Source organism: Bufo gargarizans, chromosome 5 (assembly GCF_014858855.1).
Source record: "Bufo gargarizans isolate SCDJY-AF-19 chromosome 5, ASM1485885v1, whole genome shotgun sequence".
Classification (NCBI taxonomy): domain Eukaryota; kingdom Metazoa; phylum Chordata; class Amphibia; order Anura; family Bufonidae; genus Bufo; species Bufo gargarizans.
Genome location: NC_058084.1, coordinates 104,099,124 through 104,126,810, shown reverse-complemented (window position 1 = coordinate 104,126,810; position 27,687 = coordinate 104,099,124). Strand labels below are relative to the sequence as shown.

The 27,687-nt window shown below is 42.3% G+C and overlaps 1 protein-coding gene across 8 annotated transcripts in view; it reads left to right on the top strand.

Moving 5' to 3' along the window:
- The window catches only part of NCOA2 (nuclear receptor coactivator 2), a 219,506-nt gene extending 207,326 nt beyond the window's left edge, over nucleotides 1-12,180 (top strand). For 7 of the 8 annotated variants that reach the window (XM_044294633.1, XM_044294634.1, XM_044294636.1 and 4 more), the window contains 2 exons: nucleotides 1,451-1,540; nucleotides 8,146-12,180. In XM_044294633.1, coding sequence (XP_044150568.1) covers nucleotides 1,451-1,540; nucleotides 8,146-8,157 — 102 coding nt within the window. In that variant the 3' untranslated portion in view covers nucleotides 8,158-12,180. The remainder of the gene's footprint in view (nucleotides 1-1,450; nucleotides 1,541-8,145) is intronic. The other variant, XM_044294637.1, reaches the window with a different exon arrangement.
- Nucleotides 12,181-27,687: the final 15,507 nt, after the last annotated feature.

The window sequence follows — 27,687 nt, the reverse complement described above, 5'->3', positions numbered from 1 at the left end:
CACAGTAGGACCAGGGAGCGGTGAATATAGCATTCCTGGTGCTGGCTTTACTCAACGATCTGAGGTATTCTGTTGGAGCCGCTCTGTGCTTTGTCTGGCCTGAGTAACGTCAGGACAGAATGCACATAAGCGCTGCAGGAAGCATGCGCTGGATCTTTAGAGTGGCAGCGCCGTCTGGAGTATAAGAGGTATATTGCTTTATTTCAGGTCTGATTAAGTTTGAGGGTCTGATCTGAGATCTGATGAGGATTGAGGGAATGATCCGAGTTCTGATGAGGATTGGGGATCTGATGAAGTTTGGTGGTCTAATGAAGATTGGGAGTCTGATCTGAGGTCTGATGGGGATTTGGGGTCTGAACTGTGGTCTGATGAAGATTGGGTATCTGATTTGGGGGTCTGATCTTTGGGTCTGATGAGGAGCTGGTGTCTGATCTGAGGTCTGATGAGGATTGGGGGTCTATTTGAGGTTTGATAAAGATTGGAGGTCTCATAAACATTGGGGGGTCTAATCTGAGGTCTGATGAAAAATATTTTTTTTCTTATTTTCCTCCTGTAAAACATAGATGTGTCTTATGGTCAGGTGCCTCTTATAGAGCGAAACATACAGTATGTATGAATCTATGAAAAAATATTTTGAAAGGTGGACCTGCCATTTAAAAGTCAACAACTATTTTTTTAAAGAAAAACTCACTTAGTAAAGGGGTTGCATGGTTTCCTATATTGATGAACTATCTTCAGAATAGGTGATCAATGTTAGATTGTCAGAGGTCTAACTCCAGGCACCCGTGCAGATCAGCTGAATAGAATGCAGCACTCGTGTGAGCTCTGAATTCCCCTCACTGTTTACCTGCTTGCAGTTGTAATTGCATATCCTTCTTCCCATTCACTTAAACGGAAAGGACAAGGTGATGTGTAACTTCTCCTTCCCATTGATGTGAATGGAACGGAGGAGCTGCGATGTCGATGGCGAGCAGGTAAACAGTGAAGAGAATGCAGCGTTCTCTTCAAACATCTGATCTGCGAGATCGCCGTAAATCGGACCTCTGATCTCATATTGATGACCTATGCTGAGGATAGCTCGTCAATATAGGAAATCGGCCAACTCCCTTTAAATAATTTTTATTTATTTTTTATAGACTCTATATAAGGCCCAGTTTATTGGAATCTGCCATACAATGTTTTCTGATGTAGTACAGTATTGTCTACAGAACACCACAGATTATAGACACTATATTAGGCCCAGATTATTGGAATCTGCAATAGACACTGTTTTCTGATGTAGTACACTATTGGCTACAGGACTGTTTTCTGATGTAGTCCCTTAAATAATTTTGTATACTTTTATCCAACACTGGGTGTTGTACATTATTTAAGTGACATTTTTGTGTTGATTTGTGAAGGATGTTGGTAATCTGTAAACTGAAAGGTATGGATTTGCATACGTTTCTAGGTTAATGATCCCACTCTGAGAGGAGGCAGCCTCTTTCCAAACCAGCTACCTGGAATGGATATGATTAAACAAGAAGGCGATGCATCAAGGGTAAGAGAGTGGACAGTTGTCAAAATTGAGAAAATTTGTTGACGCCTACTTAAATGGGCACGTTAACAGTTTTTTTTATTCTACAAAATCCACATCGGAAACCACTTAAGCCTCATTCACACGTCTGTGTCCAAATCCGTGAGCAGGTGGTCAGTGATGCATCCGTGAAGGGTCCATGTGTCTGTTTTTTACTGTCCGTGTTGCATCCGTGTTTCACTGACACTGAACAGCTGAAAATTTTTTTTTAAAACATCTCATCCTAATAATCCATGAAAAACGGATGCAACACAGATGGCATCTGTGGTTTTCATGGAACCATAGACTATAATGGGCATCCGTGCTAAAAACACTGACCCACAGACCGTGCTAAATCACTGATGTCTGAATACACAGATTAAGGGCTCGTTCACACGAACGTGTGAAGCCAGTGCTGTGGACCGCAAATTGCGGTCCGCAATGCACGGGCACCGTCCGCGGGGCAGGCGTATGGGGATCGCAGACCCATTCACTTGAATGGGTCTGCGATCCTTCCGTCCCGCAAAAAGATAGAACATGTTCTATGTTTTTGCGATGCGGAAGCACGAAACGGAACCCCAGAAAGCACTCCGTAGTGTTCCGTTCCTCATCTCCGGATTTGCGGACTCATTGAAATGAATGGGTCCGCATCCGTGGTGTGGAATGGTGCCGTGTATTGCGGATCTGCAATACGGCAACGGGCATCACACTTTCGTGTGAACGAGCCCTAAAATGAATGGGAACGTGTGCTGTCCGTGGAGAACACGTAAAGCACACGTCCCTGTGAATGAGGCTTTACAGTGTGCCATCCATTGCTTTCAAAGGCATTTCAAGGTTCAGTCTTGGATTTCTGCTCCAGATCCCATAGTAATATATACACAACTTATTTATTTTCTAGTATGAGTTTCTGCCTCCTGTGCCCTCTACTGAACATGTACTCTCAAGTAGGTAGACGGGAATAAGCTGCGGACAGACGTTTCTGGCAGCAGTTTCCCTAATATGTATTCCAACTTGAAATCCAACGTGACCAGCCCTTCTTTCCATTGACATATGCCCCATAGACCTTAGCGGGTCGGTCCAGCTGAAATTGGTGGGCTTTCCCAATGTTCACCTAATGTATATCACCATATTTACTCCCATAGACTGCAAATGCCCCTTGCTGCCCTTTTCTCTTTTACACAACCAACTGAACGTCAGAGGGAGTCTACTGATTACTTATCTTCATTCATCCATGCCTGAACACCATATTTTTAAGCAGAATATTTCTTTTTTTTTTTTTTTTTTTTTTTGCCGGATACATATAATATAAAACTTTTTTTTTTTTTTTTTTTTTTTACTTTTTTTACTGTGCCACAAATCCCTTGCATTGCCAAAGAATTTGAGGATATGACAAAAATTTTCTGATCTGTATAAAGATGCATCATAAACTGAGTGAACACAGAATGATGGACCTAAAAAGAACTCGGCTGTACCGACCACTAGGACCCCTACAGAACATGAGAAACCCCCCCTCCAAAATGATTGTAACGGCAGGCCAAACCACGCATACTGCCGCTCCTTTCATCTGTATGGGACTGGCAGAGATAGCCAAACGCTGTACTCTGTTATAGCTGGCAGTCCCGTAATGACGAGTGGCAGTGCGCATGCTTGAACTGCTGCACCATTCATTTTCAGGGCGCACCCGTTCTAGTGTTTGGTGGGAGTCTCAGCAGTCGAGCAGTCGGACCCCACCAACCTAATAGTTGGGATAAGAGGATAAATTAATATAACTGTAATACCCCATACATTTTAATATGGCAGTTGACACACCCACTATATTTTTAAATGTATTTAAAGACTGTATATTTTTAGTAGATTGCTAGATACTTTGTACAGAATTGCATCAAAGATTTATTTTATAATTTTTTATTTTTATGGAAAAATTCAATAAAATTTGTAATTTTATACATTTATGTCTCTGCTGTTTTTTCCTGTGAACACCTATCGGTACATGGAGGAGTTGTTATCAGTGACAGCATTGTGTGTATACAGAGATGGGTGTCAGTCACTGATGACCCCTCCCTCCTGTACCTATAGGTATTCACAGGAAGTAGAAATAGCAGCGGTATAAATGTATTAATCTGCTCAGCTCCTCCTGCTCTACAACGTGCTGCTTTCAGATTGCACTGCATTTTGTGGTGACAGGTCCTCTTTAATGTTAACGTAAAAAAAATGACCCTTTGTCTCCATTCGCCCATTTAATTGCATTTAAATTATGGCAGAAATTCTATGAATAATTGAAGATACTGCTGGAAAGAGTAATGGTTGTGAAATGACTTCACAAACTTTAAACTTGCAGAGCTACCAATTAACCTTGGTATACGGCTGGTCTGTGCAGCCTTTTCTCCTTCAGGGCTTAGTACTAAAAGCAATGCACTGTTTAGTGGGGTTCAGCTTTGTAAACTAATATAATGATGTAATATGTGAGCCCTGGCTTCATGCAGGAGAATTATTATATGGCAGCCCAGTTTTAGTTGTGTAGATATTAATATAAACCATACCTGCCTGCAACAGTGAGTCCGCTATACTCTACTGAGGTGCAGGGCGTCATTAACCCTTTCATGACCAAGGGTCATTGATGCCCCAGTGTCCAGGTCAAAATTTACAAATCTGACATGTGTCACTTTATGTGGTAATAGCTTTGGAACACTTTTACTTATCCACGCCATTCTGAGATTGTTTTCTCGTGACACATTGTACTTCATGATAGTCATATATTTGAGTCAATATATTTCACCTTTATTTATGAAAAAATCCCAAATTTACCAAAAATTAGGAAAAATTCTCAATTTTCCAAATTTCCATTTCTCTGCGTCTAAAACAGAAAGTGATACCTAATAAAATATTTATTACTTAACATTCCCCATATGTCTACTTTATGTTGGCATCATTTTGGAAATGTAATTTTATTTTTTTAGGGCGTTAGAAGGCTTAGAAGTTTAGAAGCAATTCTTACAATTTTTAAGAAAATTTCCAAAACCCACTTTTCAAGGACCAGTTCAGGTCTGAAGTCCCTTTGTGGGGCTTACATAGTGGAAACCCCCATAAATGACCCCATTATAGAAACTACACCCCTCAAGTTACTCAAAACTGATTTTACAAACTTTGTTAACCCTTTAGGCGTTCCACAAGAATTAAAGGAAAATGGAGATGAAATTTAAAAATTTCACTTTTTTGGCAGATTTTCCATTTTATATATTTTTTTTCTTTAACACATTGAGGGTTAACAGCCAAACAAAACTCAATATTTATTACCCTGATTCCGCGGTTTACAGAAACACCCCACATGTGGTCGTAAACTGCTGTACGGGCACACGGCAGGGCGCAGAAGGAAAGGAATGCCATACGGTTTTTGGAAGGCAGATTGTGCTGGATTGGTTTTCTGAACGCCATATGTTTTTTATTTTTCTGCCGATCGTCTTGTGCAGGGGCTCGTTTTTTGCAGAAAGTGTTGAGGTTTTTATTGGTATCATTTTTGGGTACATAGGATTTTTTGATCATTCTTTATTACACTTTATGGGGCAAGGTGACCCAAAAATTGGCTGTTTTGGAATAGTTTTCATTTATTTATTTTCACAGCGTTCATCTGAGGAGTTAGGTCATGTGATAGTTTTATAGAGAAGATCGTTACGGACGTGGCAATACCTAATATGTATACTTTTTCTTATTTATTTAAGTTTTACACAATAATAGCATTTCTGAAACAAAAAAAATGATGTTTTAGTGTCTATATAGTCTGAGAGCCATAGCTTTTTTATTTTCTGGGCGATTGTCTTAAATAGGGTATCATTTTTTGCGGGACGAAGTGATGGTTTGATTGGTACTATTTTGGGGGTCATAAGCCTTTTTGATCGCTTGCTGTTGCACTTTTTGTGATGTAAGGTGACAAAAATAGCTTTTTTGGCACTGTTTTTTTTTAAATTAATTTTTATGGTGTTTATCGGACGGGGTCCATCACGTGATATATTTATAGAGACGGTCGTTACGGACGCGGTGACACCTAATATGTGTATTTTATTTTATTTTTTCATTTTTTTATAGGAAAAGGCAATGTCTTTTTTTTTATTTACATTTTTATTGATTTATTTTTACTTTTATTATTTTCACTTTTTTTTATCAGTTCCCTCTTGGATCTTGAAGATCCAGTGGGGCTGATAGTTGTACTATACTTTGCAATGCTCTTGCATTGCAAAGTATAATACTTCCAGACTGCCTGTAGGTGGCAGCACTGGACGCCTTTGCCATGGCAACTGGACGCTTTTGCAAAGCGTCCGGTTGCCATGGCAACCATCGGGTGCTGCAATCACAGCGCTGCAGCCCCGATGGTGGAGAGAGGGAGCCCCCTCCCTCTGTTAACCCGATGGATGCCGCAACCGCAGCATCTATCGGGTTACAGGAGAGTGTCAGCATAGAGCTGACACTCTCTGCTGATGGCGGCGGCTCAGGAATGGAGCCGCCGCCATCGCACACAGAATGGGGAATCGGGGGCAGCGCTGGGGGGGGGGGGGGGGGCGTCCAGAAAATTAATGCAGGGGGCGGGGAAGGGGCGGACCGCATCAGGGCAGGAAGGACATCAGCGGCGCGCAGCAGGCACAGATCGGCGTGGCACAGGTCAGCGGGGCACAGATGGGGGGGACCACAGAGGGGCACCAAAGGCTTGGAGGATCGGGGGGCACGAGGACACCTTACCGATTTCAGGCTCTGATCTGCAGAGCGCAGATCAGAGCCAGAAACCGGCATTTTAACGCTGCCGCGATCCGATTGGTTAGTCTGCACAGACTAACCAATCGGATCGATTGCCGGCAAGGGGCCACTCTGATTGGTCCCTTGCCGGCATTACTGCACTGTATGCTGTCCGTGACAGCATACAGGGCAGGGGCAGAAGCTTTAATCCAAGCGCTTTGCAGCGCTTGGATTAAAGAGCTGCCAGAACGTATATATACGTGGTAGCTGCACGGGGTATGTGCAGCTATCACGTATATATACAGATTGCAGACGTGAAAGGGTTAAAGAGGCCACATCTGGGGTGCTGCAGGATCAGGATCTTGTCCTCTCCTAAATTTCTAGACTTTCACTTGCTTCTGCACAAGAAGCCAAAGTAAGCAGCCCTTAGATGTGTTGGTCACACATCCACAGGATAGGTGATCGTTATTTGATAGATGTGGGTCCAACTCCTGGCACCCCCGCCTGTCAGCTTTTTGAAGAGACTGCAGCCCTCAGGTAAGTGCTATGACCTCTAGGCCATCAAGTCTATCAGTCTCATGGCCTTTTGCAGCTTAGTCTCATTCAGGATAATGGCATTGAGCTGCAAGACCAAGCACAGTTGCTATACCATGTACAGCGCTGTGCTTGGTATAATATCAAGAGGCTGCAGCGCTGGCCAGAGTGCCATGTCCCCTCCATAATGCTGGTCAGAGATGGTGCAGGAAGACTTCCACTAATGAGAGATATTAATGGCCTACCCTGCGGTTTGCTCATTAATATTTAATTCAGTGAAACTTCTTTAACCCTAATAACCCCAAGCTTAAAAATAATAATCAACGTTCTAATATATTACATTAAGTGTCCCCCCCTCCCCAGCCACGTGACACTGTCCTTTAATGCCAGCAGGCTTTTTCAGGCTTGCCTTTTTTATGGTGATCGTAACTCTTTATTTGGCGCAGTGTAAATATTTAATGCAAACATTATTTCTGTTTAAGTAATAGTTTAATTTTACTGACCCACCGCCCCATACCCAGAATTTATGTGATGTTGGGGATGATTTGTTGTGCTAACCTGTCTTTTAAACAAGCCCAGATTAATAATTTAAGATGTGTCCCCATTAGTCACTGCTGTATACATAACTAGAGCCATTCCACTTTAAAAGCCAGTATGCCTCTTAAGAGCTAATTCCAATGACGCTTTATATAGTCTATAGATAGGGTTTTCTACCATGGCAGATGGTGACATTCAGGCCTGGTGTGGAATCGCTTCCATTCATTATTGTCTTTGGCTGGTCAAACCTACCATCTACTGGTTGTAATAATCGCCACCATTATTATCTCACCGTAACCACCATCTTCTGTGTGCCCTGAGGACATCTTAGAGGGACATCTCCTGCTTTTGGTGGAACGCTGTAGATGCCACATGCGGCATTATATAGGTTGCGTATGGGATCACAAGCTGCATCTTGCGTAGCTTTTTGAGGCCTTGTGAGTGAGTCTCATAAAATGTAAATTTCATGAAGCTCCCTTGCTCTAGGTTGAAATGTACACAGCCATGTGCCATATGCATAGCCAAATTTTCCAAGCTTCAACTGCAAGAGAACGTAGGGTTCTCCAATGGTCAACTTGTGTTTTGCCATAGATGGGGTCTTCTCTTTGTGCTCTTTCTTAAAATGGATAGCAACTCATAATTTAAAGGTGAAGTCGATTAGACATTTAAAAAACTGCCAAACCTAAAGGCAGAATCCTATAAAGGGCAATGACCATCGCTTATTCTATTTATGCTTCCTGTTTTGTTGAGGATGTTTTTAACTAATTGTATTTTTTATTTTCATAATTTTGTTCTAGAAATACTGCTGACCCTGAAGATGCTGGGGATGTGCTGTCCTTCTGCTGACCATCGTGAACCTTTCTCTGGTCTGGAAGAGTTTGGTCACCATGGCAGTTCATATAGACTGGTGTGAGATGCCAGCTTGCAGGCCCTTGTAGAGGTGACCTGACCTGCCTCCAGATTCAAAGCTGAAGTTGTGTTTTCCGTGATGCAGCCTCTTCACCAGGCAGTGTGGAGCTAGAATACAGACCGGCGGCCCGTCTGTTCACTGCATTCACCTTAGTGCGACTTAGTTTCCTGCTGTGGAGTCATTATGGACAGGCAAATGTCATTGGACTATTTGAAATGAATGTATTTAATTGTATGTATTTAAGAAAAACTATGCTTTTTGTTTTTCATTTTCCTCTTTTTCTCAAGTTTTTGACACTGGTTTCTAACCTTATATTTCTTGGGCTTTTAGCCCAGTAGATACTTTTGCTACCACATGAAGGCTTTTTCCCCTCCTTTTTCCCCATTTTGGAAATGTATATTTTTTATTTGTGGGTGGGATGTTATAAATTTATGGGTGAAAGCCAGGTTATTACTAAAATGCACCAGAGCAAAGCATGATTAAATCAAGGCACTATGGATAATTGTTCTGCACCGACACAAACTGGGTATTTCATGGAAGAAAATGGTTTAAGTAGGCAGGTTTTATTTTTGACTACTCTTTTAGGGGTTGATATTTTTCTGAGGCTAGTCAATCGTAGCAGGGAGTGTACAATGATCTCTGAGGAACGTATATATTCTAGAAATTATATGTGGAACAGCCTTCTGCTGTTTATCTCAGTGTTTTGCTGTGCATAATAATGTAGCTGAATGTGAATTATTTTTTTTTTCATTGGAAGTGATGGGGTGCAAATACTTTTACACCTGTTTTGCAAATCCTCTTATCGTTTATTAAATGGTCACTAACTTTTCACAAAACTTTGCATAAATCAATAATACAAGCGGCCACAAGAAACTTTGTAATATGTTTTATCAGTGAGAAATGTCTAGTTCTCCTATTATCAGCCACCCACCCCCACTAATGGCTTCTCACATTAGAAAAAAAATGCCTTTTTCCCCATTCCGGATGGATCGTCTCTGCAGGTGAATTAAATTACATATGTCTGTGCAAGTCTATGGAGTGGGGACGAGTAAGCAGTAACCGAGGAGAGAGACACAGACAAGCAGATTGCACAGCTACATAGGTTATAGCTCAGCACAAGTGCTTTGTTCCCAAGCATACAGGTCAGTTCTTCTCAGTAATGTCCCCGTTATCCTGGGGCTGCTTCTGAGTAAGAGAAAGTTAGGAAGCACATTCTCCTCTACTTTCAATGTGTGCAATGGATGGCAGCTTGTCTCCACCCACCATGTCTGAGAGAACCGCAAGCCAGATATTCAGCAAGCACAGAGGAATATTGCTAAAAAAAAAAAAAAAAAGATACAAGTACTATTGACTAATGCAAAATGTGTTGAAAGCTCAGTGACTATTTAAAGAACAAGCATGTCGCTTCCAGTTGCTTTCTGTGATGCCACTTCTACACACTGTTGAAAGAAAACTGAGGCCAAGAAGGGGTTAGTCCATGTATAGCCTCCTCATCGTTCCTTCCCGCCACTGCTGAAATATTAACTTGCAAAGAATCTTTATGAAATCCAACTTTTCCAAACTCTTCAGGTTTCATTTTCCTATAACAGGGTGGATATTTTTTTATGGTACATAAAACATAGCTTCTGTGTAACCGAGCAATAATTTAAGTTGAAAAGTTTTTTTTTGTTTTTTTTTTATTTGTAAAAGTTTTGTTTTGTAGGAAAAAAAAAATGAAAAAAAAATTGCAGTCAGTTGAAAAAATTAAATAAAAAGGTACTTCAGTATTAAATAGGTCATTTCTGAACTGTGGCCGCTGCGTGGTTTTCGTGGTCACATCGCTTTTGATAGAACTAGTTTGTAGGCGTAACCCTTTCTAGATTCAACGTCTTGCTTCAAATTCTTTATAATCTGAGGTGTACTAGTCTAGAGCGCATCAAGACATTTTTGTAAATTTTTATCCCTAGAAAGGAGAACTGTTATTAGAGGAGAACACCCTGTAAATTACTTTGCACACTGTTGATGAAGAACCCATCAGGCTCTTGCACACAGCACCATTTATATTTGGATTGCTTCAAGTAGACCCTGGAGTTGGTAGTAAAAATTGGTGAAAGTCCAAGCAGCCTTGTAACATTTGTGCCCTCCTCCAGGTAAACATATATAACAGGGGCACCATCTGTTCATTAGGTGTGTGTTCATTGCACTAAACAGGTATGGCCCTGAGTCACTAAGCCTTTTAAATGTTTTTCATCCTATTATGCATTTAAGTGATTGTCCCACAGTTTTTTTTTTTTAAGGATCAGAACCGCATTTGAAAAAAATAAAAAAACAGAAGTGATACCTTACTGACCCCCCAGCACTCCCATTCCAGGCCTTCCCAGGTCTCTGCTGGTCTCTCTTGATGCACAGGAATTGACCCCTCAGCAAATCACTGCTTACATAGGTGTCCAGTCGTAGCGTTAACTGGCCCAGACGGCTGCATACATTAACTCCGCTCATAAACGGATGCACAATTTTGAATGTAAGACCTTCGGCTTTACCTGCAAAATCAGATGGCCGCATTGGGCAGAGTTATGTCTGCATGCAGCCACCAGGGCATGTAAACGTGGCCTCAGTGATTGGCTGAGCAGTAATGTTTTTTTGTTTGATGTGAAGGGAACAAGAAGTAAAAACCAGTTGGGACCCAGGAAGCACGGAAATGGAGCCGCAGAGGTTCTCTAAGAGATCGCTTCTTTTATTTTTCTTACTTTTTATCACTTTGACCCTATTTAAAAAAAAGAAATTACCAGCTGAGCAACCCCTTTAAGATGACACGATCGTATTCTGTACAATATCCAATAATTTTTTTTATTAACTTTTAAGACTTTTTGTTTGGTCATTGTTTTCCACGCATATGGTAAAGTTTCATAAAATGTACCTGCCACCCAGAGGGAAGATAATTTAAGGCTAATGCATTCTTATGCACTAGTAAACTTTTCTAAAGGGGATAACTTGGTGCAGCAACAAAGTTTAAAGGTTTTATTTTAGGGAATGTCTGCGCTCACATACCATTTTCTTTCAGTCTAAATAGCTTCATTATTTTGCATGGATTATTTTTAATAGTGGTCAGAGATGTGTTTTAATACAAAGCACCAAAGTCCCTGCATAAAACTGAAAAGATTACATTCTCGCAGCTACCACTAGATGGAGCCTCGGAGCTGTATAAATTGTACATTAAACACAATAATAAAACGGTCAGAGGTTGCTCCCTCTAGTGGAGGCCTCAGGCATTTAAATCTGTAAAGGGATTTTGAAGACCCCTATAAATATATAGGATTTTGAATCTATTAAAAAAAAAAAATGGCTATAAAAGTTGAAGATTCATTTTATTCCCCTTCAACCTGCAGTGCCAGTAATTTTGGTAGAATTATGGTTGTCCCCAATGGTTGAATTTTTTCCACACCTAAAACCACAATTCCCTTCCCCCCCGTTGATGGTGCTGTGCATCTCCCAGTCCTGCTTGTTCATATGCTTTTACACACGTATACCTCACTTGGCTAATTCACAAAGATAACCATGTTCCTGTTTAGAACAACCAAGTACTGAAGTTTGATAATGCAGCATGTCCAGGCATGTGGTACTGCAAGAATTGCACTTTTTGGACATAAATATAATGTAAATTATTGATTTTTATCTCCACCCCCGACTCCCAGTCCATTTTCAGCAGATCACGTTGCACACTATACTGTTTTTGGCGCTGTAAATCCACATCCAAGCAGTTCCTTGTACAGGCCTGTTCTGTTACACAATTAAAATCTTTCTGGAATTGTGTGGTCCGTATTCAGTTTTTATTCCAGCTGAAGTGTGGCCCCTATCACTTCTTTCCTTCCTACATGTAGGTTGCATCCATTTTATTGAGCACCAGATCATAATTTTACGTGTCGCATTTGTGTAATGCTAAGAAGTCAATGTGAAAATTAGATAATGTGAAATCTCTTTACCTTTTAGGGTCACTTAAAGAAATATAATCACTTGGGGCAGAAGACAATGGAAAATGGTCAACCTGAAATACATTAGGATAAATTTAACATTACATAAACAGCCGTTCATTAATGTTAATTTGGAAAATTATTCCCTTTACAACTCCTAATGAGTCGGCAGGACAGAATTGAATGCAGAGTACAGGCTGCATTTAGTGCAGCCTATGTTCGGTCTATGGGGTAAAATAGAAAACCGCTTGTGTCCGCTGAAGTGGAGGCCATGGGAGATTTACCATGGCTTCCCTGCTAAGAGAACGGTTGATTAAGGCTAGTTTCACAATTGCTTCATAGTTCCGGTAGGCTGTGGGCATTGCGGTAACATTGCAACAGTGCCGGATTCAGAGAGATACAAAAGACCGTTCTCTGCCAGAATAACCTGCCGGAACTATACCGCGAGTGTGAAAGAGGCTGAAGCGGTTCTCCCCTTTAATTGTACAAGAGCAGTCCCAGATCAATTACCGCCATTTTTCAGCTGCAATTTCTTAAAAAACGACGCTCCTTTATAGCAAAGATATTTTCTACTCCAAGGTTATATAACATAGGGTAGAAATGCACTTCTTATGAGACTATTAGGATTGTCTGCTGTCTATGGAAATATCAGTTGATCGAGCAAAAGTCATAAGCATGGTCCCTTTATAGTCTGGGTTTAGGGACTGAATCTTAAAAGAGGTTGCCTCATCACCATTTTCATATGGCCATATTAAAGCATGGATGTCAAACTGGTGGTCTACCGTACTCTGGACCCCTTTTATTAGCCTGGAGGACTAGGCGGAACCTCACGTGGTCACCCATTCTCTTTGAGAATTGCAAATTTCACCTGCCAATGAGAACCATGGGAGGAAAGCTGCAACATGAGGTGGTTGACCTAAGTGGAGTTGTAGTCCTACATGTGCATGTCTCTTTTATGGCCGTTTATACACTGAGAGGATCCCTTTAACTAGACTACGAACCCCGGAGTATGGCACTTCACATTGCCTTTTCTTAGCAAAATATAACTTGTTAATTGATAGGCACACCACAAATGCAAAGGTCTTCTTCCATCTAGCCCCCAGAATATTTAGCTATATGGAGTTGGCATGGCTCCTTGTGCATCTTTGCAACATCGATCAGTTTAGGGTACTTTCACACTTGCGTTTACGTTTTCCGGTATTGAGTTCCGTCACAGGGGCTCAATACCGGAAAAAAAAAACGCTTCCGTTTTATACTAATGCATTCTGAATGGAAAGCATTCTGTTCAGGATGTCTTCAGTTCAGTCCCTCTTACGGTATTTGGCCGGAGTAAATACCGCAGCATGCTGCAGTATTTTCTCCGGCCAATTTTCCGGAACACTTGCCTGATTGCCGGATCCGGCATTAATTTCCATTGAAATGTATACTGCCATCCGGTACCAAGTGTTCTGGAAAACCGGGCTAAGTTTCCTGATCTGCTCTTACACAGACCTTTTTAAAAATGTGAAAAAAATAAATACCGGATCCGTTTTTCCGGATGACACCGGAGAGACGTATCCGGTGTTTCAATGCATTTGTCAGCCGGATCCAGAAACAAATGCTATCCGTTTGCATACGGATTTCCGGATCCGGCAGGCAGTTCCCGCAAGTGTGAAAGTACCCTAATACATGTAAAAAAAAGTCGAGAAATGAAAGTGACAAAACTAATAATTCAATGCCAATTGGCTTTGGTTGCTGCTCTATAACGGTCCCTGGTGTCATCTTGCATGTATTGATTCTTTGTTCATAAGGCGCTCTTGGTTATGACGCACTGACTTACCTCATGTAGATCAGTGGACTAGTGTTCATCTCCGTGGAGTGTCCTAATCATGGCATCCTGCATTCACCAAGACAGTAAGGAACCAAAACCAGAATCTTCTCAAATCTTTTACTGTATGAACTGTTTTAGAAAAAATAAAGCCATAGTCTGCTTATTTATGAGCGACACCTCCTGATTTTGTATGCATCCTTTCGTATCCATAAAGGCCAATATACGAAACTCAGATGATGTCATATTGAAGATTCAATTCCACTTGCTATTTAACGGCATCCCCACCACAGCTGTCCCCTTGTATAAAGTAGGGAGGGTACAGCATCCTGCCGAGAGGTCAAGACCAGTCTGACCAATCAGTTTCCAGTAGAACTCCCATCGTTCAGTCTGATCTACTGCACATCCTAAGTAGTTAAGTGACTCATGCTAGAATCCTGTATCTTTTAAGTCTATTTTAGCTGTCTCTATTTGCTTCATTGTCCACTTTCCTTACCACACAAATAGTCTCACTGTCCTGAATTGACCAATGTTTTTGGAATTTTAACTTTTTTTTATTATATATTTTTTTTTTGGGGGGGGGGGGGGGGGTAGTGTTATAATGTACAGTTTTTGGTTGGGGCATGACTTGTTATAACCGGTGGCTTAATTCCACTTTATAGAACCCAAAGAGTCACAATCAGTTAGGAAACTCAACAAAAGCCATTAACTGTAGGTGTGAATTGGACATTTTTGTAGCGTTTGTGATGTCGAGTGCTGCCTATTTACAAGGAAACATTGTCTGCACAACCTGTAACTGGCTTTTATTTTTTATTTTTTAAGCTCCTTCCCCTTTGTCAGCGCTGAAAGATCGCCAATAAGTTGCTTGATTCTAAGCCAATAACCTGGATGAGTCTGCCCAGCGCTCGCAAAGTACCTCAATTGTTTTGTGTCTCTCTTTCCTCCCACTTATTTCTTTAGAGACTAAAACTGATTTATTTAAGTTTCTTACTACAGGTGAATAAAAAGAAAAAAAAAAAAGCTACGTGCAAGAACCTCAAAATGCTAATGAAAATAGCATAATGCCTTAGATATGTTTTTAAGTATTGTATATTCCTACATAGCTGTTTGATGTATTATATGTGTATAGTATATTGTGTACATTTTGGAACAGTGACTCCATCAGTCAGGATGGACACCTTTTCCAAAATCCTTTTAATTGTATTCTCCGCCATCTACCTATTTTCCTGTTGGTTGTGAATTTTATTTGTACAGCTGAACTCCTCTACAGAAATGGTGTGTGTGCGTGTGTGCATTTACATGGAGTAAAAGAAGTGTACAAGGGTAAAAATAAAGCAATATATAAAACATGGTTCTTCAGGAGAAAGCTTACAGTATTGCAAGTCTTGACTCTTTCTTCACTTCCTTTGGATAGTTGAGTTTCCTCTAAACCGCTCTTTGTCTCACCTGCATTGATGTCTATTTCTATAGTGTGAGCAGTTTATGCAAAGGTAGATCTATTTAGAGAGATTTTAAATACTTATGCAAGTTAATATTGCTTTGCTGATGCTTATTTGCGTATTTGATGTCAAATAATGCTACTGTAAATAAAGAATTGTTACTGCATCAATTAATAAATTTTAATGCCTTTTGGGTTTATACAGTATGCCTGGTCTTTTTGTCTCAGGCCATGATTGACTAAATATGTTAGACTTGGTTTGGCTCATATGCATGTCAAAGGGGTTGACCAACCACTAAGCTATTAACCAAGGCTATTGACCCCTTGGGGCAATTTTTTATCATTGTATTTTACACATTTTGGACTAAAAATGTTGATATTAGAAAATGTGAGTTGTTTTTGTGATACATAGTTAAAAAATCTGTCTTTTTGCAGACTCACTCCTGAGTGCCGTCAGCTGAAGGCTCATATGAAGCCTTATCTGTAATCTCCTGACCTCATAAACCTCACTTAAAGGGGTTGTGCCATGATATAAAAAATGAAAATCAGACCTCATGTAGTTAGGGTTGTTGAGGGTATCAAAATTTCAATACCCAATCGATACTTTTGTCCCGGTATCGATACGATACCGGGATTTCCATTTTTTTTCTAAACTGGCCTGCGCTTCTTCGCAGTCAAGTATCTCTAAACATGAGCCCGCTGCTCTCAGCGCGCTCATGTTCCCTCAGCAGCACAGGGCGAAGGAAGCAGCCTCTCCCTCTCCCCTGTGCTGCCGCTGCCACCGATGGGGAGAGAGGGGCAGAGGAGGGGAGGGTGCATTGCGCCACCAATGATGGTTCTTTTCATGGGTCCAGACTTTAAGCAGCAGGCTACACAGAGCGGCTCCCAGGGATGTCCCAGCACTTACTATTATTCCTGGGCCCGCTGTGCGCCATTACAGTCTCCTGCAGTCCTGCTCCATATGCTAATTACTATCGGAGCAATGGGGAGGATACAGCAGCTTCTCTAGTGGGCGTTTGTAACGGATCTCCTGGCACCCCGACCGGGTACCTCCGTCGATAGTTGCTCCTAGTGCTTTCCGAGGACTCCAAGCACTCCACTTGAGTCCTCGGAAAGCACTAGGAGCAGACCCCACGAACCGCCACAGCTTGGTTGTGGTCTCACCGTCCTCCACCCACTCTGGACCCAAGACCGGGCTTCAGCTTCCAGTGGGTGAACCTCTCCTACATCCAGAGAGCAGGAACCATGAACAAGCTCTTACAAGAGCTTATACTCAGGGGAGTATTGTGATATAGCAATCCCCAAGAGTGTAGTTATCGCATTCCCCAAACATGAGCCAAAACTTCATGAAGGTATAAAGCAGCCTCTTTATTTTAACACACAAGCATTTTATACGCATCTTCCAACAAGATTACCACCCACAGGGTTTTGTAAAAACAACCAATAACCACGTACAATACACTCAGACACTCCCGCACAAAATCCTCCCCTCTGCCTGTGATAGAATTACCTCACACTGGGTTGATGCAATCATCATAGGCAGGAGAATACACAATATCCTCTGTCCTGGAGACAACCGAGAAGTAATTCAATTATCTCTCAGGACAAAGGACATCGCCAATACACACAGAGAGACAATGGAACAGACCTCCCTACTCAACGTGTACATTGTCCCACCCTTTTCAATACACATAGACATTTAACATCCCAAAATGGCACGAATTAGACCAGGGGTTCAAGTTAGTCCAAGTCCTTTGTGAACAAAGGAGGCCTGGCTGATGAGCGGGTCCATAATCCTGGGGCAAGAGGCTAGTAGCCAGGCTCCTCCAAAACCCAGTGGCGAGGTTGGTTTCGCCACAGCGTTCCTTCTCCCCTGGCTGTAGCGCTGTCCAATTGCAGCGCAGGGAGAAGGGACATCCACTAGAGAAGCTGCTGTCTCCTCCCCATTGCTCCGATAGTAATTGGCATATGGAGCAGGACTGCATGGGTTAATTGCCGCTGATCTGCTGCCAGTACCAGCCTCCTGTATCAAGGGTTAATTATCACTGGTGGCCCGCCCCCCTCAACCCCCCAGTATTATAATCATTGGTGGCAGCTTCTGATCAGAGCCCCAGCTGTGTAATCCTGGGGCTCCGATCAGTTACCATGGCAGCCAGGACGCTACTGAAGCCCTGGCTGCCATGGTAATCTCTCTGCTGCTGTGTGCACAGAGCAGCAGGGAGAGTGTGAGGTCCTATTCACCCCAATAGAGCTCTATTAGGGTGAATAGGACAAGGGATTAGAAGATCCCAGGATAGTTATTAAATAAACTGTAAAAAAAAAACACCAAAATATTAAAGAGGACCTTTCACTAGTATACAAACTAAAAACTAACTCGATCTGTGGGCAGAGCGGCGCCCAGGGGTCCCCCTGCACTTACTAGTATGCCTGGGTGCCGCTCCGTTCGCCCAGTATAGGCTCCGGTGTCTCCGCTCCGTCTGTTGTACTGGACTGATTTTTTTGTAGGAGGCGTGTCCCTTGCTGCAGCACTGGCCAATCGCAGCACACAGCTCATAGCCAGCCTATGAGCTGTTTGCTAGAACCAGCCTTGTACCTCACATAGAACCAGAGATCTCCTTATTCATTGCTCCAATTCGTCTGCTAGGTTTTTCCGGCTGGCAGCTCAGGGGGAGTGCCTTTTCATGCAGCCAACTCTCCCTATCACAGCTCAGCGGGGGTGTCCTTTCTGCTGTAATTGCCACAGCTTCTAACAGAAGATAAGGCTGGAGACGGTTGAAGATTTCAACTGAGTTAGTCCGACCACCTCACTGAGGTGGTCAAGAAATAAGGAAAATATGTTTCAGGGTGACAGAGCTTGTTCAGAGCTCCATTTGCATACCTTTCTTCCCAGAATTCCAGAGGAGCATGTATGGCCTATAATTCTCCTCACGTCCATTAAGGCGCTCTCTTCCCAAGGAGAGATGGTGCCCCCCAAATCCAGTTTGTCTTGGAAATGCTGCAGATTTGCCTAAAATGTCAACCTGTCAGTTGTTAGACTTGGGCTTTTTGAAGGCTCAGAGGCCTGCCATAGTGAAGTTCCTATGCCAAGGCTTGATTGGAAGGTAGAAATTCTTCCATAGACCACAATAGTAAATTATTGCAGTCTGAGGCTGGGTTCAGACCTAAGCGTTCGCGATGGAGCGCTCTGTATGCGCGATTGTACGGCCGTTTGCAATCGCGCATACAGAGACAAGCGAATGCCCATTGTCGCGCGTTCCCGCTGAAGTCTATGTACGGGAACGCGCGAAAAGACGCCCCAAAGAAGCGCATGTACTTCTTGGAGCATCGGGTGCGTTTTACAGTGCGATCGTACGCGCTGTAAAACGCTCAGGTGAGAACCATTCCCATAGGGAATCATTGGTTCTTGCCTGTTGAGCGTTTTACAGCGCATAGGCACGCGCTGTAAAACGCTCAGGTCTGAACCCAGTCTAAAAGAGAAGCGAACAGAGGATTGCATGTTAAAGTCCCTTAGGGGCACTAAAAATAAGTTTAAAAGTATAGAAAAAATTTAAATATATAAGAATTCAAATCACCCCCCTTTCCCCATTTTACAAATGAAAATAATAAACCATTTAATATCAGTGTGTCACAAAACACCTGAACTATTAAAATATAAGTGTTTGACCTGTACAGTGACCGACGAAAAGTCATACAAACTCCTGAATGATACCAATAAAAAATACAGCAAAAATGAGCCCTTATTAACAGCTTCATAGATGTAAATATATAAAAAAAGTTTTGGGGGTCAGAATATGGCGATTAGAGATAAGCGAATTTCAGGTTATGAAATTCGATCATGCCTTGTTTACTGGTAAAAGGTGAATTGCGTTATGGATTCCGTTACCACGGACCATAACGCAATTCTATAATGGAATGCCTTTAGAGGCATTCCGTTATTTATTCAGTCATAATAGAAGTCTATGGGCTGCAAAACTGATCGTCCCGTTTCCGTTATGCAAACTTTGCTTATCTCTAAGGCGATGTAAAAATAATTTTTTTCAATATTTATTTTTTGTTTTAAAATACCAGAAAAACTATAGAAATGTGGTGTATCTATAATTGTCCAGACCCACAGAATCAAAGCATTTTTACTGTGCTGTACAATGCTGTAAAAAAGAAACCCATGAAACAATGGCGGAATTGCATTTCTTTTCCCCAGTTTCAGCCCCATTTAGAACTGTTTTTCCCACTACATCGTATGCAATAGTAAATGGTGCCATAAGAAAGAACAACTTTTCCCACAAAAAAACAAGCCCTCGTACATCTATGTGAATAGAAAAAAAAAAGTTATGGCTCCGGGAAGGCAGGGAGTAAAAAAACTAAAACTAAGAAACAATGGAAAATCGCTGTGTCAGAAAGGTATTAAGATCGAAAGAGATTGGTAAGATTGGTCTGAACAGATAGAAAAAAAAGTCCTGTGTGGATGTATCCTAAACCTGGACAGCTGATTAATACGTGTTGCATCAAACAGTGTAGTACACACTATTACATGAAAGATTAGCGATTTGAAGGGTTATCCAGCAATTGATAATGATGACCTATCCTCAAGACCCATCACATTGGTTGGGGTCCAAGTCCCAGAAACTTTGCTGATCAGCTGTTTCAGTGAGCCCCCGCATTCACTGGAGCTCTGGTGGGCACAGCTGGAATGCAGCAGCTTTACAAGCACAGCGCCATACATAGTAGAGTGGCTGTTCTTGGTATTGCAGCTCAGCCCCATTCACTTCAATAGGGCTGAGCTGCAACTAGGCCATGTGACCGATGTACAGTGACATGACGTGGCCTGGGAAGAGGGCACGGTGCTAATGAGGATAGGTCAATATAAATTACCGAATAACAATTGAGGGGAAGTATTAAGCGGTGAGGGAGAGAGTTAACTGAGAGCGGATGAGGTGAGAGTAGACCAGGTATATCAGAAGTTTAGAGATGCAGGGGAGATTAGAAACAGGATGGTAGTTAGTCGCGCAGGATGGGTCAAGAGAAGGTAAGGTACCAGAAGAAATAGAGGTTAAAGAAAAGAGTCTGGTGAGTAGTGACAGCTATGGAGAAAGTCTGTAGCAGGTACAAGAGAATTGGGTGAGCAGTGCCTGTGGTAAAACTAGAAGAAGAGAGGATCCTGAAGACGACTACTTCTGTAATTGGTCAAATGTAGAAATTAGCCAAGCAGAGGTGCAGGGAATCAATTATACTATCAGACTGGGAGATAATTTCATGTCGGATGTTTTCAATTTTCTCTTCGACGTAAGTGGGCAGATCTTCAGTCAGAGGTCAGTGACACCAGCACTTGGGGGATCATTGTAGTGTTTTGCAGATCAGAACAGGAGAGGGAAGAAATTGGGGGCAATGATGATTGAAGAGTGTGTATGGGTTTCTGAGGGTCAATAGCACGTAGATTTCTGAATGTGCGATAAGTAGGAGTGTGCTGAGATGGTTGAGAATTTAAGACAGTGAAGGAAAGAAGATTGTGGTCAAAGAGCGGGAGAGTCGGAAAAAGACCAGGTCAAGTGTATAACCGTCTTTATGTATCTGAGAATTAGAAAGTTGTGAATGGTCAAGAGGAGGAGCTTAGGGACAGAAGCTGCTGAGAAGCAGTTAGGGGGATAGGTCTGTCTATGGGGATGTTGAAGTCACCCAAAATGAGAGTTGTTAATTCACAAGACAGAAAAAAATGTGTAAGCCATGCAGCAAAGCAATCCAGGAACTTGCGGGGAGAGCCAGGGGCAGTGAACAACTGCCACTCAGGGAAAGTTGATGGAAGAGCCTAAGTACATGGACCTCAAAAGATGGGAATGTGAGTGATATTAATGTTGAAATGACCAGGAAGGTGCATTTTGGGAAAAGAAGTATGCTGACTTCACCACCTATTCTCAGGTCTGGGGGTGCGAGAAAAATGTAAACCACCATAAGATAGAGCAGCAGGAGAAGGGGTGTCAGATTGTTGAATCCAAGTTTTGGTGAAAGAGGTTGAGGCCTCTTTCACACGGGCATCCCGGGTTTGCTCCGGATGCGTCGCATGTGCATTGCGGGAAACCAGCGCGACAGTTTTGACTGCGATTGTGTTGCATTGTTCAGTTTTTATCGCGCGGGTTCAATGCATTTTGCACGCGTGTGATAAAAAACTCAATGTGGTACCCAGACTTGAACCCGGTCTTCTTCACTGAAGTTCGGGTTTGGGTTAGGTGTTCTGTAGATTTTATTATTTTCCCTTATAACATGGTTATAAGGGAAAATAATAGCATTCTTTATATAGAATGCTTACTAAAATGAACTCCCCTTATCCACTTGATCGCACAGTCGGCATCGTCTTCTTTCTACTTTCAGGACCTGCAAATGGACCTTTGATGACGTAATCGCGCTCACCGCGTGGTGAGCACGAACGGTGACATCAGCGAAGGTCCTGCTGAATAAAGATAGAAGATCCTTCTATCTTTATTCAGCAGGACCTGCGCTGACGTCACCACGTGGTGAGCGCAAATACGTCATCAAAGGTCCTTTTGCAGGTCCTAAAAGAAGAAGAAGAAAGAAGACTATGCCGACTGTGCGATCAAGTGGATAAGGGGAATACATTTTTTATTTTATTTTTTAACCCCTCAATCGACATTTTAGTAAGCATTCTTTATTAAGAATGCTATTATTTTCCCTTATAACCATGTTATAAGGTAAAATAATACAGTGAATTTACTTTAATGGGGTCCGTGGTTGCTCATCCCTATCATCTCCTAGCAACCATGCATACATATCACACCGCATCCGCACTTGCTTGCGGATGCTTGCGATTTTCACGCAGCCCCATTCATTTCTATAGGGCCTGCGTCGCGTGGAAAATGCAGAATATAGGACATGCTGCGAATTTCACGCAACACACAAGTGATGCATGAAAATCACTGCTCATCTGCACAGCCTCATTGAAGTGAATTGCGTTCACCTCAAGCATTGCACCAATGCGGAATACTCGCCTGTGTGAAAGGGCCCTAAGAGAACTTGAAAGAAAGAAGTCATAAATATTTGGAAGTTTGTTGCATACTGACCTTAGGTTTCAGAGCACACAGTTAAAATGGGAAGAAAAGACATACAACAAATGTTAATGAGGTTTCCTGGGTTTCTATAAATGATGGGTTAAAATTAGCAGAAGCAGGTAGACCAGGGTTAGGAGAAATGTCCCCCGAAGTTAAAAGCGAAAGAACAGCAAATGGTTCAATAATTTGTAAGAGTGGTTTTTGTGTTGCATGATGGGACATGATGAGTTACGTTGATGCAAGAAGTTGAATAATGTATGTGAGCTGTACAGGAGTAAGTGAAGGAGTGAGGAACTGATGCGGACAGAAAGTAACAGGGTGGTAAGTGTAAGGAAAACAGCACATAATAAAATGAACATACAGTAAGGTCCATAAATATTGGGACATCAATACAATTCTAACATTTTTGGCTCTATACACCACCACAATGAAACTAACAAGATGTGCTTTAACTGCAGACTGTCAGCTTTAATTTGAGGGTATTTACATCCAAATCAGGTGAACGGTGTAGGAATTACAACAGTTTGCATATGTGCCTCCCACTTGTTAAGGGACCAAATGTAATGATACTGAATAATAATCATAAATCAAACTTTCACTTTTTAATACTTGGTTGCAAATCCTTTGCAGTCAATTACAGCCTGAAGTCTGGAACGCATAGACATCACCAGATGCTGGCTTCAGCCCTGGTGATGCTCTGCCAGGCCTCTACTGCAACTGTCTTCAGTTCCTGCTTGTTTTTGGGGCATTTTCCCTTCAGTTTTGTCTTCAGCAAGTGAAATGCACGCTCAATTGGATTCAGGTCAGGTGATTGACTTGGCCATTGCATAACATTCCACTTCTTTCCTTTAAAAAACTCTTTAGTTGCTTTTGCAGTATGCTTTGGGTCATTGTCCATCTGCACTGTGAAGCACCGTCCAGTGAGTTCTGAAGCATTTAGCTAAATATGAGCAGATAATATTGCCCGAAACACTTCAGAATTCATCCTGCTGCTTTTTTCAGCAGTCACATCATCAATAAATACAAGAGAACCAGTTCCATTGGCAGCCATACATGCCCACGCCATGACACTATGCTTCACTGATGAGGTGGTATGCTTAGCATCATGAGCAGTTCCTTTCCTTCTCCATACTCTTCTCTTCCCATCACTCTGGTACAAGTTGATCTTGGTCTCATCTGTCCATAGGATGTTGTTCCAGAACTATGCAGGCTTTTTTAGATGTCATTTGGCAAACTCTAATCTGGCCTTCCTGTTTTTGAGGCTCACCAATGGTTTATATCTTGTGGTGAACCCTCTGTATTCACTCTGGTGAAGTCTTCTCTTGATTGTTGACTTTGACACACATACGCCTACCTCCTGGAGAGTGTTCTTGATTTGGCCAACTGTTGTGAGGGGTGTTTTCTTCACCAGGGAAATAATTCTTTGGTCATCCACCACAGTTGTTTTCCGTGGTCTTCCAGGTCTTTTGGTGTTGCTGAGCTCACCGTTGCATTCCTTCTTTTTAAGAATGTTCCAAACAGTTGTTTTGGCCACGCCTAATGTTTTTGCTATCTCTCTGATGGGTTTGTTTAGTTTTTTCAGCCTAATGATGGCTTGCTTCACTGATAGTGACAGCTCTTTGGATCTCATCTTGAGAGTTGACAGCAACAGATTCCAAATGCAAATAGCACACTTGAAATGAACTCTGGACCTTTTATCTGCTTATTGTAATTGGGATAATGAGGGAATAACACACACCTGGCCATGGAACAGCTGAGAAGGCAATTGTCCCATTACTGTTGGTCCCCTACCAAGTGGGAGGCACATATGCAAACTGTTGTAATTCCTACACCGTTCACCTGATTTGGATGTAAATACCCTCAAATTAAAGCTGACAGTCTGCAGTTAAAGCACATCATCTTGTTCGTTTCATTTCAAATCCATTGTGGTGGTGGTGTATAGAGCCAAAAATGTTAGAATTGTGTCGATGTCCCAATATTCATGGACTTCACTATAGATACAATGAACAAAGTCAGTGAAATATTAGTGTAGCTTACATCGCATACCTGTCTCCTGGTCTAGCTACTATGTTTAACTGCAGGACACTTTGTGAACGACAACACATGGGGTGGACGATTGCTAGGTGTCGTCGGCAAAATGTTTAACTACAGGACACTTTGCCAACAATGACACTCTAGATGGATTTACACTGCACAATTGTTGGGCTATTTGGAATGAACGTCAGTACGATCTCTTGTTTCGATAGTATGCCCATGTAAAAGTCCTGCCAATTACCTGATAAGCTAATGAAATGCTCATTCATGGAGCACATAAAAAAAAAAATTCTAGGCAGCAAATTTGGTATTGATGACCTACCCTGAAGATATCTCATCGATATCCTGACACCACAACCCCTTTAAGTTGTCATATTAAATACAACAGAGGGGAATAGACACTCACTAAGAAATCCATATAATATGGTGCAAATGCAACTTGTGCTAAACAAGTGCTCCTGAGAAAGCCAGCAGTGTTGAAACAATGCCTTGTGGGCTAGCTGAGCTGAATGTAATGATACATTTCACTCAGTTATCCGATGCATTCTGGAGAAAGAGTACTTTAACCGATCGCATTGCTTAGCTGGTTGGCTTCAGCGATCCAGACTTGACAAAGGGGTCCCATGTACCCCGAAACTTGTTGTCTCAGAATAAAGTACAACTATATCCGATGCCTGGTTGTGTTCTGCTCCTTGTGTTATCCACCACAAGCTCGACTACCATGGTCCGGCTGCCTTCTCGTGCTGAACTTTAACATTTGCCTGAGAAGGAAAGAGTGAAATGTTGCCAGGAGTGAACCATGGAAAGAAGAGCTATTCAACTTATATAGGAAAGAGGCATTAGCCGGTAGAACTATTCCTAGATACGTGATCGATGCCGACTGCCAGTGAAAATGCTTTCTGGCCATACGAAAAATAGGCAAAGCCAAAGATTTATCAAAATTAACTTTGAAACCGGAATATAGCCCAAAGTCCTCAATAGTAGACATTATACCTGGGATCGCCTTTTTAGAATTAGAGATAAAAAGCAATATATCATCTGCAAAGGCTAGAAGTTTAGTTTCATAGTGGCCTAATCTCCTGGAAGGAAGGAAGGGTCAATAAAACCCGCAATAATAGGAGGTCTAATAAAATATTAAATAATAATTGGGAGAGTGGGCAAACCAGCCTGATACCCCTACAAATAGATTAGGCTACTTTCACACTCGCGTTTTGGCTTTCCATTTGTAAGATCCGTTCAGGGGTCTCACAAGCAGTCCAAAACGGATCAGTTTGCATTCTAATGCATATGTTTGCATCAGTTCAGTCTCCATTCCGCTTTGGAGATGGACACCAAAACGCTGTTTCCAGTGTTTTGTTGTCCATCTGATTAAACTGAGCCAAATGGATCCGTCCTGGCACACAATGTAAGTCAATGGGGACGGATCCGTTTTCACTGACACAATCTGGCACAATAGAAAACGGATCCATCCTCCATTGACTTTCAATGGTGTTCAAGGCGGATTCGTCTTGGCTATGTTAAAGATAATACAAACGGATCCGTTCTGAACAGTTGCAGACGGTTGTAATATCTGAATGGATCCGTCCAAAACGCGAAGTGTGAAAGAAGCCTAAAGAGGAAGAGCCCATATTATTTACCCAAATCATTGACAGGCTGAAAGTACAGGGTGGGCCATTTATATGGATACACCTTAATAAAATGGGAATGGTTGGTGATATTAACTTCCTGTTTGTGGCACATTAGTATATGTGAGGGGGGAAACTTTTCAAGATGGGTGGTGACCATAGCGGCCATTTTGAAGTCGGCCATTTTGAATCCAACTTTTGTTTTTTCAATAGGAAGAGGGTCATGTGACACATCAAACTTATTGGGAATTTCACAAGAAAAACAATGGTGTGCTTCGTTTTAACGTAACTTTATTCTTTCATGAGTTATTTACAAGTTTCTGACCACTTATAAAATGTGTTCAATGTGCTGCCCATTGTGTTGGATTGTCAGTGCAACCCTCTTCTCCCACTCTTCACACACTGATAGCAACACCGCAGGAGAAATGCTAGCACAGGCTTCCAGTATCCGTAGTTTCAGGTGCTGCACATCTCGTATCTTCACAGCATATGCTGTGAAAATTGGGATGACAGAAACCCTTTAATAATGATTACCTATATTTAGGATGGGTCATCAATATCAGATTGGCGGGGGTCCGACACCCAGCACCCCCGCCGATCAGCTGTATGTTGAGACGGTGCGGGCTGTGCGCACGTGCAGTCTCCTGTCTCTCTTCCTGTTCACTGCTGCTTTGTCATAGACATAGCAGCAGCAGGAAGAAAGGGTGTCGGACCCCCGCTGATCTGAGATTGATGACCTATCCTGAGGATAGGTCATCAATAGTAAAAGCCCAGACAACCCCTTTAAGATTCTCTTAAGATGAGACCAGGACAGTCTGTCAAAGGCCTTATCTGCATTAAAGCTAACCAAACTACTCCTAGTGTTTCTTTACAAGTGACAATACGATATAGCCCCTATAACCGTTCTTATATTAAACGTAATAGATTTCCCATAAAGGAAACCAGTTTGATCCGGGCATATAACATCCCGCAATATAAGCTGCAGCCTCTTTAGTAAAGAGTTAAAAAATCGGAATGAAGAAGGAATATGGGTCGATAAGATCCTACTAGAGAATGGTCTTTTCTTGGCTTCGAGAGAACTGTAATACATGCATAAAAGGGGTTGTGTCATCATAGACAATGTCCCCATTGTCTTATAGGAGCAGGTCCCACCGCTGGGACCCGCACCTATATCGAGAACGGAGCCCCGCAAGTGAAGGAGGGGGCACTGCGCATGCGCAGCCGCCCTCCATTAATTTTCTATGGGGCCGGCGAAAATAGCCGAGTGCTGGCCTCAGCTATTTTCGTCGGCCCCATAGAAATAAAAGGGATCGGGAGCCGCACATGCGCGGTACGCTCCCATTCACTTCTATGGGGAGCCGGCTTGGTGGTGGCCGGACCGGAGTCCTCAAGCCACCACCTTGCGGGGCTTCGTTCTCGATATAGGTGCGGGTCCCATCGGTGGGACCCGCACCTATAAGACAACCGGGGCATATACTAGTGATATGCCCCCATTGTCCATGATGAGACAACCCCTTTAAAGC